Here is a 16306-nt window from a genome sequence, read left to right as displayed (position 1 = left end):
TTTCCTGGAACCCTTATTAAAGCAACTTTCCAAAGACAGCCAGAAACTCCAGGCCCTCCCCACTCCCTCAGGAGCATTTGCAGACTGGGGGAGGGGTCCCCAACACACACGCGTGCGCGCACACACAAACTCACTCACACCCTCAGAAAGCCTTCCTTAAGGGGAAAAGCTCTCAGTGTGAGCAAGGTTTTGGGTAGTTTGCTTTAAACTTTTGAACCAACTTTTTATGCACGGATTACAGTCTTTTCTGAGGACAACAGCAGCATCATTATTTAACAATCAACAGAGCCAAAGATGCATAACCATACATCACATTTATTTGTGAGATACCATGTCGCTCACAAAGCAAGGAGATAGACCTTAGTACTTTCACTGTCTCTTGTGACTTCGCAGCCATTCTCGGAAGACCGAGGGGCATGTGTTCTGCTCTCACAAAGCTCGGGGGGATGAGTTATGAGAAAGGGCAGCACTAAGAGAGGACTTAGGCAGCCAAGCAGGGAACTGTTCCCCAGGTCTGCCCAGGAAAGAAGCCCCTCACCATGTGCTGTGTCCTGCGGGCAATCAGGAAACAGTGCCCACAACAGCCATTCATTGCTCACGGACTATGTACCGGGCACTGTTCTAGGTGCTTTGTATACGGTCTCATTTGATATTCACTATGATGTTAGGAACAGATGTCCATTACCAATATGTTACAGAGGCACAAAGGGGAACTTCCCCAAGAGCCAACAGTCAGGAAGAAGAAAACTTCCAGAGGAAACTTATGCCCACACGAAGTCTCACACGCACCGTTCACAGGAGTTGTAGTGGTGACGACCAACCTTGTTAACTACCTAAAAGGCCCCCAACGGGTTTCCACACAGTCCCATTCCACGCAAGTCCAGAACCGGCACAGCTCATCTGCAGTGACAGAACATGGATCGGTGGCTGCCTGGACCCCCAGGGACTGTGGGGGGCTCAGCCCCTGACGCCCCAGGGTCAGTGCTGCAAGGGGCTCGAGGGAAGTTGGGAGGCGGAGGGTGATGAAAATGTTCCATGTCTTGGTGCGGCTGGCAGTTAACATTTATCACAACACATTGAACTACCCAGTTAAAACCGGTCTATTTCACAAAATCAAAATTATACCTCAATTAAGTTGATTTTTAAGAAATGGCCGACTTCAGTCTCCACTGTTGCACAGCCTCCAAATGCCCCCGCCACCTCTCCTCCTCCCTCCTTCCTGTCCAAGGGCTTGTACTTTGTTCTCACCAGGACCTTCAGTACCCGGCTCCATCCTCCACTGCAGACCAGCTTCCTTTCCCCGTTTGGACCCACAGCCGTTTGGACCCACAGCCGACAGCTTCAATACCCCCTCCACTCCCTCCACCCCCACCTCTTCCCCTAAAATCCCATGCACCCTCATACATCTCTTTCCCACTTATAAGTGCCCATGCTATTCAGTTTTTCCACCCTCCATTTTGGGGCTGCAAATGAGTTTCTTAGAGAAAGGTCTTTTTTTTTTTGCTTTTTAGTACTTGAGGGTCCATATAAATTCCTATTCTCCAACCTCACCCAAGCCCTCCTTGCTTTTGGACTCTCTTATCACCATCCACACTGCAGCTGATCCAAATTTTCTCTACTCCTCACAAGCCTCCCACCCTAACTTACTCCCTTGCTCTCACCTCATCTTGTGTGTGTGACTCTAGTCACCCGAAGTTGACGCCCCACCTGCTGAAACCAACCCATAGATTCCATTTCTATAGCATCTCTACTATTTTCTCCTTCCTTTACAATCTCAGGGCTCCCACCCTAGTTTATACCTTTACTTCCTTTAGCTAGACATTAAAAACAAACCTCTTTTTCTGGAGACAGTAGTGGTAGCAGCTAGTAACATTTTATATATAAGTGCTTTGTCTGGATTAGTTTACTTAATCCTTTATTATTTTTCCCATTTTAAAGATATGCAAACTAGATCTGGCCAGTGGGGCTCAGTTGGTTGGGGATCATCTCTGCGAAACAAAAGGTGGCTGCTTCGATTCCCAGTCAGGGCACATGCATGGGTTACTGGCCTGGTCCTTGGTTGGGGGCATGTGAAAGGCAACCAATGTATCTCGCACACATTGCTGTTCCCCTCCCTTTCTTTGTCCCTCCCTTCCCCTATCTCTAAAAATAAATGAATAAAAGCTTAAAAAAAAAAAGACGAGCAAACAAAGGCTTAGTGTCTTTGAGTAATTTATCAAAGCAAGTCATACAATTATTAAGTGGTAGAGCAAAATTCAAACAGGTCCATCTTCTTCCTCTCATCCAGCCAAATTTGGCTAACAATTTTCTAAAAGCTGTATCACATTGCTACGTGCTCAAAACTTTTCAAAACTCCCTGCATCTACCCATTTAAGTATTTCCTTAGTAGGGCATTAAGGCCTTCCCTGTGCTCATAACTCAATCCGATTTTTCTGGGCGTTACTTTCCACAACTGCCTATCCAGTCACCCGATAAACTGTCCTCTGTACACCTTACACACCCTACCTTAGTACTTTCACTCACGCTATTCCACCTGGAACGCCCTTCCAAACCCCTGCCTGTCTCTCCAGACCCATCTCTGACGTTCCCTGTTCGCCTTGTCCTCTGCACGCACGCAGCATTTGTTGTAACTCCTCTGTGTGGTGTGAACATGGCCGACCTTGTATTTAGATGCCTCTGAACCTCCCCCCACCAGACTCTCTGTGGGCAGAGACGGTCCCATCCCGCTTTGGGTCCCCGGCATGTCTAGCTCAGGTCTTGCCTTTAGTTCTGTCACCGAACGCAACATTAGTCTGCCTGCTCCCGTCAGTGCACGTTCTTGAACATTTCACACACCTGGCCCTCCTCCGTCCTCGTCACTCACAGAGGACGAACATTCTCATTCATCATGTATCATTTAAATAGGTCCTGACAGCTGAGAAGGACAGCTCTTCAAACGCAGCCACCAAGTCACATGCACACATGAGCCTCTCACCCACTGCCTGCCAACCTTCTCTATTTGGTGACCAGCCACTGAATCACAAGCCGCACACCCTTTGGCAGCAGAAAAGCCCCATCGTTAGCTCTTAAAGACTCTCGAAAGCCACTAGGTACGCTGTACCTGTGATCTCCATGAAGGGTTTTTACAACTCTAACAGATCCCACGAGCAGCAGGGCAGGTCCTTCCTGTTACTAATGTAATAAGCTCTCTGCATTCCCAACAAGCCGTAGCTCTCTCGGCTCCCGTGACCCATCACACTCCCTGGCACTCGATCTCTTCCAAATCTGTCCAGCAGCATGTACCGAAAGCCAACGGCTCAGCAGACCTCCCGACAGGGCCTGTGCGATGGGGTCAAGGAAGGCAGAGAGGCGAGCACGCAGCCGTGACTGCCGACCCCCACAGAGGATGTGTCTTCGGAACCACTTTGAAAGCTAGAAGTCTTATCGAGCCCCCACATCCCTCAACACCCCCTGGAGCCTGACAGAAGTCCTAAACCCAGATTCATAGGTCAAGCCCCACGCCGCCCACGGTATCACCCAGCCCCATTTCATTACTCATCTAGGTTAGGAAGCCGGCTCTTGGGTCCCAATCAAAAGTTCTTTTTTTAGAAGAGAAAAGCATAAAACCTCCCATAGCATGTGTCCTCTGGCAAATGGATGTCACCAGCCTTCATGACCCAACCTCTCATGAAGCTGGTTGTGTTTCTAATGAGGCCCTACCCGACCAGGTATCATGGGACTCTCTCCTACAAGAAAACAGACCTTTGCTCCACCTGAGGTGGGGGCCTTCCCAGTCAACCACGTCACCTCCAAACACACCACCTCCCTCCCGGCCCCCCCCCAGTTTCTGAGGCCCAGAAGTCCCGGCTGACCCTCAGCCCGTGCCTTACCTTGTTCGGGCGAGGTGGGGGCCGGCCTGGCCGTGCAGAGCGTGGCTGTGACCAGCACAGCCCAGAAGAGGAGGCACTTCCAGCTCCACATCCCAGTTCTGCAGTTAGAGGTCGGTGATAAGGCTCCACACCTCCATGGAGACTCTGCCCTGAGCTGGATTCTCCTTTGCAAGCTGACTCTGCAGAAATAAAACAAACATTTATAAGGACCCGCATGGGGGGAGGAGGCAGCCCGAGTAAGAAGAAAAAAAAAAGGTAAAGCAATCACGCAGTCAGTCACCCTGCTTAGAAGGGTGCTTAAAGCTGTAAGTCCTTAAAGCACAGCGAAGAGAACTGTGGTCTTGCCAGTGTTGAATTCAAGGTTACAGGCCTCACTTAGACAAAGGAGTGCTTTAATTCAGTTCTACGTGTATTTATTGAGTGCGGCTGTGTACGAGCCTTGCTGGGATAATCATGAACTTCTGGGGCACAAGCGCAAGATCTTTTGTGCTGGGAAAGCAAACAGCTTTTACGAAAGTCCCAGGTGGTTCTGCCCCTTCATGGGCAGTGGCTCCACAGAGTGTGGTGGGACTGCAGCAGCCTCCACTGTCGCCCTGGCTGGGTGTCTTCGTCGGTTAGAGTGTCGTCCTGATACACCAAGCTTGTGGGTCCGATCCCTGATCCCCGTCGGGGCACATACAAGAAGCAACCAATGAATACGTAAGTAAGTGGAGCAACAGATTGATGTTTCATTCTTTCCACTTCTCTCTGTCTCTAAAATCAATCAATAAAATTTTCTAAAAATAAAAGGCCTTCACCCCCTCCAGGACAAAACCAACAGTTTGTTGTGGGGTAAAGAGAGATGAAGAACCTCGGACTAAGCCAAGGATGAGGAATGAGATGCTGACCGTCTCTGGACCTGTGCAGTGAGGAAACTGAAAAAAGTGATCTCCAGGCTCTTCTCTTTTTATCTCAAAAACTATGCATCACAGGGATCTCTGGTTCTATCAGCTTCTCTCAGAGAGAGAACAAAACTCTCACCAAATCCTTAAAACGAGCCTCAGAGTGAGAAGCCATGAGGTGAGTCCAGTCCTCTCCTCCACGTGAAGGGTGACAGGTGATGCCCAATAGAAATGAATCCAGCCCTGGCTGGCGTAGCTCAATGGATTGAGCGCGGGCCTGCGAACCAGAGTATCGCGGTTCGATTCCCAGTCAGGGCACATGCCTGGGTTGCACGCCAGTTCCCAGCAGGGGATGCATGAGAGGCAACCACACATTGATGTTTCTCTCCCACTCTTTCTCCTTCCCTTCCCCTCTCTCGAAAAATAAATAAAGAAAAAAAAAAAAGAAATGAATCCAGGGCGGGTGGGGGGCTTTATGCTGAAAAGCCAATGGGCTCTTGCTAGGGCTCATTCAAAGATGGCTCGTGTCAGCCCAGGTTAAAAGCACAGGCCCTTTACCCTCCTCGGGTCTGGAGGGGTAAAATTTAAGACAACCCCCTGGGGTCTTAAGGAACAAGGGGTTGTTGCTGCTAAACATTTACCAAGTGATAAGACTGTCTGAGCACTGTTTGGGCTACAGGGGGGCGACCATCTCCATCTTCCAGGTGGCTTTTGTCCTAAATACTCCAGGGCACCATCCAAGTTATTCGGAGAAGCCACTTCCCCCGGAACATGCCCTAATGTGGTGCCCCAGCCCTGCCTCCCCCGAGCCAGCCAGGGCCCTGTGAGTGAGTCAGTCTCCGCTGGCAGAACCCCTCCCCCCCACCAGTCCTGGCTTCATTCACACGCACTTGCCAGTGGGAGTGTGAATGTGCTACTACTAGCTAGCTCCCTCCAAGGCTTTCCTAAAAACGCTTAATGATTTCAAATCAAAGGAGAAGTAAATTATTTCTTTTACTTTCCTAAATTCAGGAAAGGGACTAGAAGAGAGAGACCAGAACAAATGTTTACTGGATACCCCCTACATGCCAAGCATGTACTAGGTAAAATTGGCAAGTACAAGACTTCATTTCTTCCTCATATAAACTTACGAGGGGTGGAAACTATTTCCCCTTTATGCCACAGGGGCACTGAGACTCTAAGAGGGTAAGCATTTTGCCCAAGGACATGCAGCTGGTAAGCAAGGGCACCAAAACTCTTCATCACCCAGGCTTTCAGATGCTGCAGAACAAGGTGGGGGGGGGGGATTAGGGGGTGCTCGCACCTGACTCTATCTGACGCAAACTTATTTTCTCCAAAGGGCATCCTTGTGCCACAGAGAAACCAAGCAGATAAGGACAGATCCAAGGTAACTCTGGGAAAGCCTCAGTCCTGGATTCCATTGGTTGAAAGACCCTCGGAGGCAGCTCACAGATGTGCCATTTGGGACACAGAATGAGACATGATCCCTGGCCTGGGACAGAAGTGATGCTTGCCAGAGAACATCCCTAAACCACATTCCACATCTCACTGATCTCAGAGACACACCAACCAATGCAGGCCTATCACCCAAAAGGCAGACTAAGAACATAAGCCCCACCGGAACCACTAGAGAAATGAATGAGTTTTTAGTATCCCGTGGGAAAGGGCGGTGCCATCTTGAGAAGCTTAGCTTGTTTTCAAATGTAGCAGACAGGCAGCCTCCATCACCACCTGACCAATCTATCCCCTGAAAAGCCTGTCCACCTCCTCAGAGGTGTGGGTTGCCAGCGACTGTTCAAGTTCAATGCACTTCAAATTAATCTTGTGGTTTCCCTGCAAATGTCTCTCCTTCTGCTTCTCTTCCGGGCCTCAAGTCCCACATCTGTAAACCAAAGGATATTAAGAGGACCCGGCCTCTGTCTGCCACCAACTCCTGGAATGAGAAGGTAAGTGGGCACACACCCCCTTGCAGAAAACACAAGTGACACAAACCACTAGTCCACACACTGCCTGGGACCCAGGGACTGCCGCCTTCTCCTTTACCTCACCCTCTTCTCATTCAGCTAATTAACGAATTCTTAAAATCCCTCGGAAACTGTCTCCTTCCTTCACTGTTGGACAGATGTGACCCACAGCCTCACAGGTGTACACAGCAGCTTCCTCAGAGACCCTGCAGCCAGTGCCACCATCAGCCTCTCTGAAATGTCAGGTCTCCTGGGACTGGCAGCCCACTCTGTCTGGGCACAGAGGTCCTCACTAGGGAATGGGGCGGGGCACACAGACACACACCGCCGCTTTCCCACTTGATGAGGGGGCTGAAGTATTTGTCTTGCATATGTCAAAGGTGGTTCTGAGGGCCAATGGGCAGTGCGAGTGGAAGTACCTGCTCTCTCCTCTCTCAGGACTAATTCGATGTAAGATGGGATAGTGGCTGGTGAGAAAGCAGGGGCTAGAATATACAACCTGGCATTTCTCTTGAATTCTAAGAGTAAAGGTTTTATGACCATCAGATCGCCTTGTCCAAAAATGATGTAAGGAAAACTAGCTTATGAGTTCAGGGCCAAGTCTTTTTCTTTTGGTTTTTTTTTTGGAAAAAGTTAACAAATCAATCCTTGCCCTTCCATTTATGACCCTACCAGCCTGGGAGAATCACTGAAACTTTCTGAGCCTCAGTTTCCCACTTGTTGGAGGGTGCTAAAATTTTGACTTGTCTACAGCACAAGTTATGAGGGTCAAATGGGCACCTGCTTTCTTCTCTCTTAAGTCCTAACCCAATACAAGGAATTACAAACACCATGCTTAGGGCCAGTCCTTGGGGGCACCCTCAGGATGTTTTGGTAATTGGCAGCAGGAGGACACTAACTTTCTACCGTTGCAAAGGCATTTCTCACTATCCACCTTCAAGCCCCACACTGTAGACACAGTGTCCTATACGGTGGCCACGAGCCACTTGTGGCTGTGGATCAACTGGAATGTGGCTACTGCGAACTGGGGTGCACTAGAAACAAAGAGAATGCAGACTTTGAAACCTTGGTCTTAAAAAAGTAAAGTAACTCAATAATTTTTATACTGATTACATGTTTAAATGACAGTATTTTGAATATATTGGGCTAAATTAAATACATTGTCAGAATCGAAACACACAAATGAGTCAACAAAAATTAACTCTGCCCTGACCGACGTGGCTCAGCTGGTGAAGTGCTGTCCCACAAACAGTGGCCAGTTCAGCACCCCGTCCGGGTCGCATAAGAAAGGGAACGAATCGATGCTTCTCTCTCACATGGATGCTTCTTTCCCTCTCTCCCTCCCTCCCTGCCCCTCTCTCTAAAATAAGTGAGTAAATCTCTCTGCCAGTTTCTTTTCACTTAATTTCTAATGTGGTTACAAGTGGCTTGTGTTGTATTTCTATGGGGCAGCACCGCACTAGGCAACCTCTACACTCTGCCCAAGTGTTTCTTTGCCTTTCCCTCCACCGTCCATGGGCCCGGCTTCCTCACTCTCTGAGCCCCACCTCAAAAAGCCACAGGCCTTTCTTGGCCTTCAGGCTGAGGACCTCATCCCTCTGAATTTACAAAACGCCATGGGATAGCAAGCTCCTTAACAGCAGGGTCTGTACCTGATTAGGCTTCATTAGCAAAGCACCTAATATGTAGACAGCAGATGCTGACACATTTATTAACTGGGTGAATGAATGAATGAATGAAAGAAAGGCTGATTGAAAAGAAACTGATATAGATACATACAAAAGAGGTTGAGAACGCCAGAGAAAAGCGACAGCCAAGTAGTCCTTTTAGTCAGACAAGCTCTCCTTCAAAATTTAACAACTAGGACATTTTCTACACTGTTCAATCCCTCAGAATTGAGGGAATAATACCACAATATTACAGAAATAAGACGGCTTAACAGAAATGGTCGCTTTCCCCCAAAGGAAAAGGGGCATCCTCTGCCCCCTGCTGAGAGTGGCAGAGCAAGTACTTACCAAGCACCTGAATGAAGCCACGCAGCTCAGCCTGCAGAGTTTTAGCTGGGCCAAGGAAAACACTAACTTCAAAAGGCAGAGTCCCTGTGAGAAGTACCCAAATGTCCTTGGGACTGAGGTATATAAAAAGTTAAGTGAAAAGATAAGCGAAACACTGACTGCTCCACTACATTCCAGGAAACTTGGCCACTGAAGACAGGGTGGACCAGTGGACCGCCACTGTATTCTTGGAGCTGCGCTCCTAGGTGAGGGCTGTTTACTCGGGGACCAAACATAGCTCCTTTAATTACAAGGGGCGATGGTGGAAAGGAGAGGGTTTCTGTTTAAGGTAAATGCAACCTTAGAGGGGAAAAGCAAATATCCTAGCTTGATATTTAATCCTCTCTGGAAGCACCAGAATCTTCTCTAAAGCTCTGTATCTGGACCCCCACCAGTCCCTGGCGCAGTCAGACCTTTTACAAAGCTCTCAGGAAAACAAATGCAAGACAAATTTCCCAAGAGGAAATTAAACTCAAATGACGTGAGGCCTCTTCAGAACAAGATGCGTGAATCAATTCTCTCCAGCGCCTTTTCCTCCAGCAGCAACAGGCTCCAACTTTCCTAGGAAGCTCTTAACTAACAGCCATTTTGATGAAAGAGATTAAAAAACGGGAGGCAAGACGAAGAAAGCTTTCGGAGGGGCCCGCTGCTAAAACCCCAAGCTCACAGGAGCAAATCGCCTATTTTAGGAGTCTTGTTTCAGGCTGACACCCAAAACAAGCAAAAGGCACACAACTCAAAGCAGAAACCCATGGACTTGCCTTGGTCCCCATGGCCATGCTCAACTCAATCTTCCTGCCCTCTGGAGCCCAAAAAAGAAAGCCAGAAAGCCAGCCCAGGCTTATGGTGCCTGGAGGTACTGACTCTAATCCTCTCCCACAGGAGGGGTGGGAAAATAGCATCTGCGAGGCTCCTTCTCTCTTCCTTTCTGAGCTTTTTGCTTTCCTTTCTATTCTAGGGCGCCTAACGGAACTTTCTAGCATCCTCCATGGCCTGAGGCCAAGATAAAGAAGCACCCAAGACTACTTGGGAACCATAGGAAGTAGTGCCCACTCTGGCCCAAACCCCATTTGTGAAAAAGCCTCCAAGAGGGCATTTCTGCAAGCGTGATAAAGGCAGGCAGTGAAAGCACACTCATTCGAGTGACTATCCATTGGATGGCCCTCATTAAAAAGCTGACATTCAGCTATGACTAACAGTAAATGCAACAGATACGTTCCGGAGCTGGTCACTGATGCAGGATACAACCATCCCAGCTGGAGCCGGGGCCCACCAGCCTCCTCGTCCCCAAACACCTGCTGCTCCTCTGGGGTCAGCAGTAGCCCTGGAGCTTCTCCCAACCAAGTGGGGGGAAATATGTAAACAAGTCATTAAGTAAGCAGGCCACCGGGACAGAGGTCGTCAGTGGCTCTCCCCCTCGCCCTCAGTCACTGAAAGGAAGGGAGATGACCCAGGCTTGGGGGTTATATGCCAGGCGGAGGCAGGTCCCACGGGGCCCTGCTGCATAGCTTTTCAGTGAGCCTCCCAGAGAAAACCAGGAGACTGGGCCAACGGGGGAAAATGGCCATTTTCTGCTGAACAGTCTTAAGGCTGAGGTTCTACAGTTTAGATGGTATTCCAAAAAAAGCGCTGGTCCGGAGGTGCAAAGGGCAGGGCACATCTGCGGAGGAAACAGTCACTTTAATTACCATGTCTAGAGAAAGTGCGATTTCATTACAGCCTCCAAAACTACCGCCCAAAGGAGAAACCAGAGAAGTGTTTTCAATTTGAAAGAGACTGGAAAGGAGAGGGTGAGAGAGACCAGCTCTCCCGCAACTTGGGACCACAAGGTGCTCTCCTACCTCAAAGGACATGATGAAAAAAAAACCTTAACGATCTCTGCTTTCAAAACTGTAGCCGTTATTTAAATGGTAAAAAGTCCCACTTTAGTTTCCGGGGTATGAAGTCCAAATAACTGTTTAAAAACACAGGGAGCGCCTGTGGCTGCAACAATCCCCCCCCCCCAACCCCCTCAACGCCCCCGGCCGGCCACTACGCTCCGGGCTTGCTCCCAAGAGGATGGAAAAGGCGTGACGCCACCGCCGGCACCAGAGACCAGACAGCGAGCTCGGGACAGGGTCAGATGCTCCCGTTGCCCCAGCTGTAACCGAAGGGACAAGAAGCAATACTTTAGTACCAGAAACTTCCATTGTGCGGGCCAGTTCAGGGTCAGACCCATGACCAAAGAGCTCGTCTCCAGCAGATGAGCCGTTCGCAGGTGCCACCCCTAAAACCTTGACCCTCATTTTCTACGACGACTCTTTCCGCACAACCTAGAAAGCACCACCACCATCAGATCCTAAACAACTTGGGATCCAGAGTAATTTTTTTTCTCCTTCTCAAATTCCAACGCCTCACCTCAAGTCTTAAGAAATTTTAAAGAGGGAGGTGGAAAGGACAAGTTGAAGAATTCCAGTTCTAATTTGGGGGTTGGGAGAAGAGAGGAAGAGGGATGTTAATACGTGGTTGCGGGTGTGCCCGTGCGGGGGTGAAGCCGACCAGATGCGGCTGCTGCGTCTGGAAAATGGGGGGAGATGTACTGGGGTAGAAAGACACCGCAGAAATTTGTAAGTGGGCTAATAGTTTCTGGGCCCAGAAAGGAGAAGCAGGCTTCACCCCCTCTGCCGAAGGTGTCTGGCTGCCTTCGCACGCTACTGGTTACCCGAACTCAATCCACGCCGTCAAGAAATTCCTCCGCTAACGAGGGTCCGCTAGCCCCTCTTCTCCCAACCCCGAACCTTACCGGAGGAGAGCGGAAAGCAGAGGAGTCTGGGCCTGAGAAGCAACATGCACCGCTGCCGAGGGAACCGCACCGGACAAAACCCTCGTCCCTTCCCCCACCTCCCAGAACCAGATTGGAACAGAACGTTCCCCTCCCCCAGACCCCGGCGGAGAGCTTAGCCACCCGCTGGGCGCCCTCCCAGTCCCCAAACTTCTGACCCTTTCGGAGATGGACTGAGTGGAAGACAAGCCCCTCTGGAAAAGGGAATTCCTTTCTCGCTCCGCGAACGCAGATTCAGCCATTTGGTGACGACATGAGAGTTAAAACCGCTTCGGAAAGAAGCTAACTTACCCTCCACATCATTCCCTCTTCAGGCCCCCACCCACCCCCAACGTCTACCCCGGAGGTTTCCGAGGTGATAAAGGACTTAGAAACACCCAGATTTTTAGCATGCCATCCAAAGCTACCTGCTGAACCGGGGTGAGTTCCCACGAGTGGGCTAAAATGAGACGGAGTGGAATGCGGCGCATACACACCCCACCTCGCTGCCCACTCCCGCCCTCCTCCCCAGTCCAAGGACCTCGCGGCCGCCTTCACCCGGCCGTCCCCCCAGGACTCACCGCAGGGCCGCCGCCGGCCAGCTCCGCGGTGCGAGTTGGCGGAAAAGTTGGGCGGCAGGAAGAGCGGCGGGACGAGCGCGGGCGGGGGCGCAGAGGGCGAAGCCAGCGGAGGGAACCCAGGGGAGACAAAAGGGGGGCGCAGAGCGCTGGGGAGGGAGCCGGGAGGTGGAGGGGGCGGGTAACTCGCGGACGGAGGCGCCCTACCCGAACCAGCTGCGGTGGGGGAAGCGCGCAGCCCGGAGGCTCCAGTGCCGGGGGCCGCTCGGGATACCAAGCCCGCCCCGGATCTGGGGGCGCCGCGTCTCTTACCTCACTAGGCGCTGTGGTTCCGCCTCTGGAGAGTCCGCCGTGGCTTGTGCGGGCTGGCGGGCGCTCCCGTCCTCAGCTTGGGCCCGCCGCCCCCGGGCTCCTGGCGGGGCCGCGAGAGCCCCGCTGCCGGCGCTCGACTCCCGGTGGCGCTCAGGGCCCAGCGCCTCCAGTCCAGGCGGGAACAATGGAGCTGAAGCTGGTGCCCCAGAGGCGGGGCAGGGGGAGGGCTCCGTCCGCTGCCTGGGGTCTTCAGACCCTGTGGCCCCCCTCTCCAGACCCGCGACTGCTCAGGCTTCTTGCAGCCCGGGCTCCATCTCTTTTGGGGGGGGGCCCGGCGCCGCGTCGTGCCCGACTGCAGTACTGGAACCGTGCGCCCTATGGAGCGCCCCTCGGACCAGAGAAAAGTCCTCAGTCTCCGCTGCTTTCCAGCTGCTGCGCGGGCTCACCACTGGGGAAGGCGAGGTCGCCGCAATGCGCTAAGCAGAGTCTGGGTCCAGTCTGGACGTTGCCGCCCAGCTGCCCGCACAGCCCGGGCTCCTCCGCGCGCTGCGGCTGCACAGCAGTTCAGGCTCCCGCTGGCCGCCGCTGCCTGCCGAGGCCGCTGTACCAATGCCCGCAGGAGCGCTCCGAGCGCTGTGCGCCGGCGAGGCGCGAGGCTCGCTCTCTCACTCCCACCCCACTCTAGTCCCACCTCCTCCTCCCCCTGCAGCTGCCTGCTGGGCTTTGTAGTTCTGGAGGCTCGGCCCTGGAAAAGGGGGGAGCGGGCAGAGCTGCCGGAGCTCTGCTGCTCCTTTCCAGCAGTCGGGACTGCATCTGCGTGAGCGGCTGCCCCTCCATCCGAGCATCGCCTAGCAGGGTGCCCCGATTTCGGGCAGTGGACAGATTAGCAGTTTGGGGGTGAGGTGAGAAAACGCTGTCGCCCTGAGGTCATGCATGGCAGCACGGACTTTAAAGTGTGACTGTGTCCTCGAGGGATATAATTTTCTTGCACTGTATCTCAGTTTTCTCATCTGTAAAAGGGGGATAATAGTACTTTCTATGTAGAATTGAGGATTAAATGAGGGCCTGGCATACTGAGTTAATCAATCAATAAAAGCAAAGTTTTTATTCATGAGAAGGTGATCTCCTCCTCAGACCCTTCCCCCATCTCATTTTTCCCAGTCAGGTAGGTTAGGTTTTGTGGTCCACGGGAAGCTGCATTCTGTCAATTCTGCAGTGCCATTCTTGGCCTCCAGAAGTCTCTAGCCTACAATTACTGTTTTGGCAGCAAAGTGTGAGTGGGGGGGATTGAGGGGTGGTGTTGGCTTGGAAATTAGTAAGAGCCCACCCAGAACACACGCCAATACTCAATGGAACCCGAGGGAAAGTGGCTAAACCGTCCTTTGCCCCGGATTCTTCCATAGAGTGGTATAATCTTCTGGTTCCCTAATCCAAATGGACATGAGTGCTCTTGGGAACTTCTGAAAAGTGCAAATTCTTGGCCCTGCCCAGACCTGAGGATGCAGCCTGTCCCAGCACAGAGCAAAGAGTCTGTATTTTTTTTTTTTTTTTTTTTTTACAACTCCCCTGGTGCCAGGTCTGAGAAACCCTGGTAGGGTGAGAAGCATGTCACATTAGGTATGAAAGATACCTTCATTATGGTCTCCTACTTATGAAAGCCTTGATTTTATTCCAATCATGCCTCTGAAAAACATTGAGACCTGTTTACATATTACCCCCAGTTGGTTGGGACTCCCTCACAAGGTTGTCACAAGGATCAGATTAAGTAAAACAACAGCTGTCACTGCACCAAAAATGTTTTGCAAATAGAAGTCACTACGTAGGTTAAGGCAGGGCCTGCCCCTCATCCTGCATAAACTCATGAGGTTGTGGAATCTTGAATACTGAACCAGAACACTCCCTTCTCCCCAAATTTAAGGGAAAAGTCTCTAAGCTATTTTTCTATTTGACCAGCAGGTGAAGGAATAGGAACCCACAGTGTCATTCACACAGTGGGAGCTCAATAAATGTTTATTGGCTGATGAAAGAGTAAATATTCATTAAATATTTATTGAATGATTGAATAAATTTAAAACGAAATAAAAGTCAGGAACTCACATATTTGTGGAATAAATGAACTTCAGCCATTGTTTTAAGGGTTATTCCCCCTATTAGCCTCTCTTTCCACCCTTCCACCTTCAGCTCCTGATCAGGCTCTGGATATATTTTCCCATATAAGCTGCCCACACATTGGGGCTGCTTCATTTTACACAATGCTCATTGCAGGCCTGAGAGAAGGCCAAAGTCATGCTCCTCACCCTGGGAGAGGCGCTCGCTGTCAACCCCTGCACTGTTGGTCCCTTCTGGTGTGTCTCACTGACTTCATATGGAACATTACTTCATTCGTTGCCTCTTTCACTCTTTAGCTGCTAAACTGTGCTAGGCAAGGACCGCCTCTCTGTATCTGACCTAGCTCAGGACTACTCAGGAAGTGTTCACATGTATTTGCTGTTGATGAATTTGATGAGGGCGAGCAGAGGAGAAAATACAGTTCAAAGGAATATGATTGGAAGGACAAGCCATGGAAAATACAGCATTCAATGTTAACACTTTACTATTTCGCTTTATTACTAAAAGAGGATATATTGCTCTTCTTCTCGCATTTTTTAAAGTCCAGCTCTTTTTCTCTTTTGACTTAGAAGCATTTTAGGAGGAACTTGAACCCCAAAAGAGGAGGCTGAAGAATGTATCCTTGATTTCAAAGGAAAGAGAATTATCTAAATGGTCGTCTGTTTGGTGTTAAGGGCCCTAGACCTGGTGCTGAACGAATTTCTCTATAGATTTAGCAAGAAACTGAAATGAAAGTAAGTGGCCAGCTTGAAAGTTCTCCCCTGCCACCCAGTTTTCTAGGGGTGCAGCCAAAGGCAGGGGAATGGAGAAGGTGAGAAAGCTAGAGAAGGCCCAGGACATCCTCAGAACACACACAAGGATCCTAAATAATTGAGAGCTGCCTGCTTTTCTCCATCCAGCCTCGCCCCTCTTCTGTGCTGCTCCTCTCCCTCCTCTGTCTGAAATGCGGACCCTCCACTTGGGACTTGCCAGGGCCGGTGGAGGGAGGGCATCCCCAAGGCGGTCGGACCAGCCCCAGGCAGAGGGGGTCAGACAATCGCTCTGCCTGCCTCTGTCCTGCTCTGAGGCCTCCTGGCACCTTGCCTCCCCGCACAGAAATGTAATCTTCCCTCTGAGATAACAAAGAGCTGGGAGGGTCAGGGAGGATTTGTAGGCCCTTTGCCCTGCCAGCTAGATGTCGGAGGGGGAGACAAAAGCCCTCACGCTGCAGGACCTGATAACCAGTTGGGGGCCTGTTGCCTCCTGGGTCTGTGGGAGGAGGGGACTGGTGCTGAATGAAACAGAGCTCTCCCCAAAGCCCGATCGGTTTGCTTTGTTTGGGAACACTGCAGAAAGCCCTTTCCCTCTTCCTGCAGACTCTTTCGCCCTCAGAGTTCTTCCTCTCTGCTGGTGCTCCCTGCCCCATCTCAGTTAAGCTATTCCACTGCCCAGCTGTTCCCACCCTGCTACACTGCGTTGGTACTGCAGAGTTAACACTCCCTGTTACAGAAGAATTAGGGGGAGGCAAGCGATACCTACACTGGGGCGAGGTGGGCCACAGAGCGGCTCCACACAGCTTCGGGGGTCCCTCAGACTGGTAGGAACCAACAGCAGAGGCTCAGCTGCTCCGAGCGCTGGTTGCAGAGAGGGATTCAGGAGGAGGGAGGTGTCTGGGTTTTGCCCTACAAAGTGGATGTTCACAGGTCTCTGGGAGCAGGTGGGCAGCCAAGCCTTTTGCCCCAGGCCCCTGGAGTTAGGGA

General features: G+C 51.1%; 1 protein-coding gene across 13 annotated transcripts in view; it reads right to left on the bottom strand.

Annotated features, from left to right (window-relative positions):
* FGFR1 (fibroblast growth factor receptor 1) overlaps positions 1-12543 on the bottom strand; it is a 47629-nt gene extending 35086 nt beyond the window's left edge. For 5 of the 13 annotated variants that reach the window (XM_037166961.2, XM_037166960.2, XM_037166959.2 and 2 more), the window contains exons 1-2: positions 12150-12399; positions 3870-4048 (exon numbers count right to left, since the gene is read on the bottom strand). In XM_037166961.2, coding sequence (XP_037022856.1) covers positions 3870-3960 — 91 coding nt within the window. In that variant the 5' untranslated portion in view covers positions 3961-4048; positions 12150-12399. Of the gene's footprint in view, positions 1-3869; positions 4049-11550; positions 11626-12149; positions 12401-12458 lie in introns of those variants that run through there. The other 8 variants (XM_037166965.2, XM_037166966.2, XM_037166967.2 and 5 more) reach the window with 6 other exon arrangements.
* Positions 12544-16306: the final 3763 nt, after the last annotated feature.

The sequence above is a fragment of the Artibeus jamaicensis genome, unplaced genomic scaffold (genome assembly GCF_021234435.1).
Source record: "Artibeus jamaicensis isolate MK-2021 breed Jamaican fruit bat unplaced genomic scaffold, CSHL_Jam_final scaffold_833, whole genome shotgun sequence".
Lineage (NCBI taxonomy): Eukaryota > Metazoa > Chordata > Mammalia > Chiroptera > Phyllostomidae > Artibeus > Artibeus jamaicensis.
Note: the sequence above shows the minus strand (reverse complement) of the source record. Positions and strands in the feature narration are given on the sequence as shown.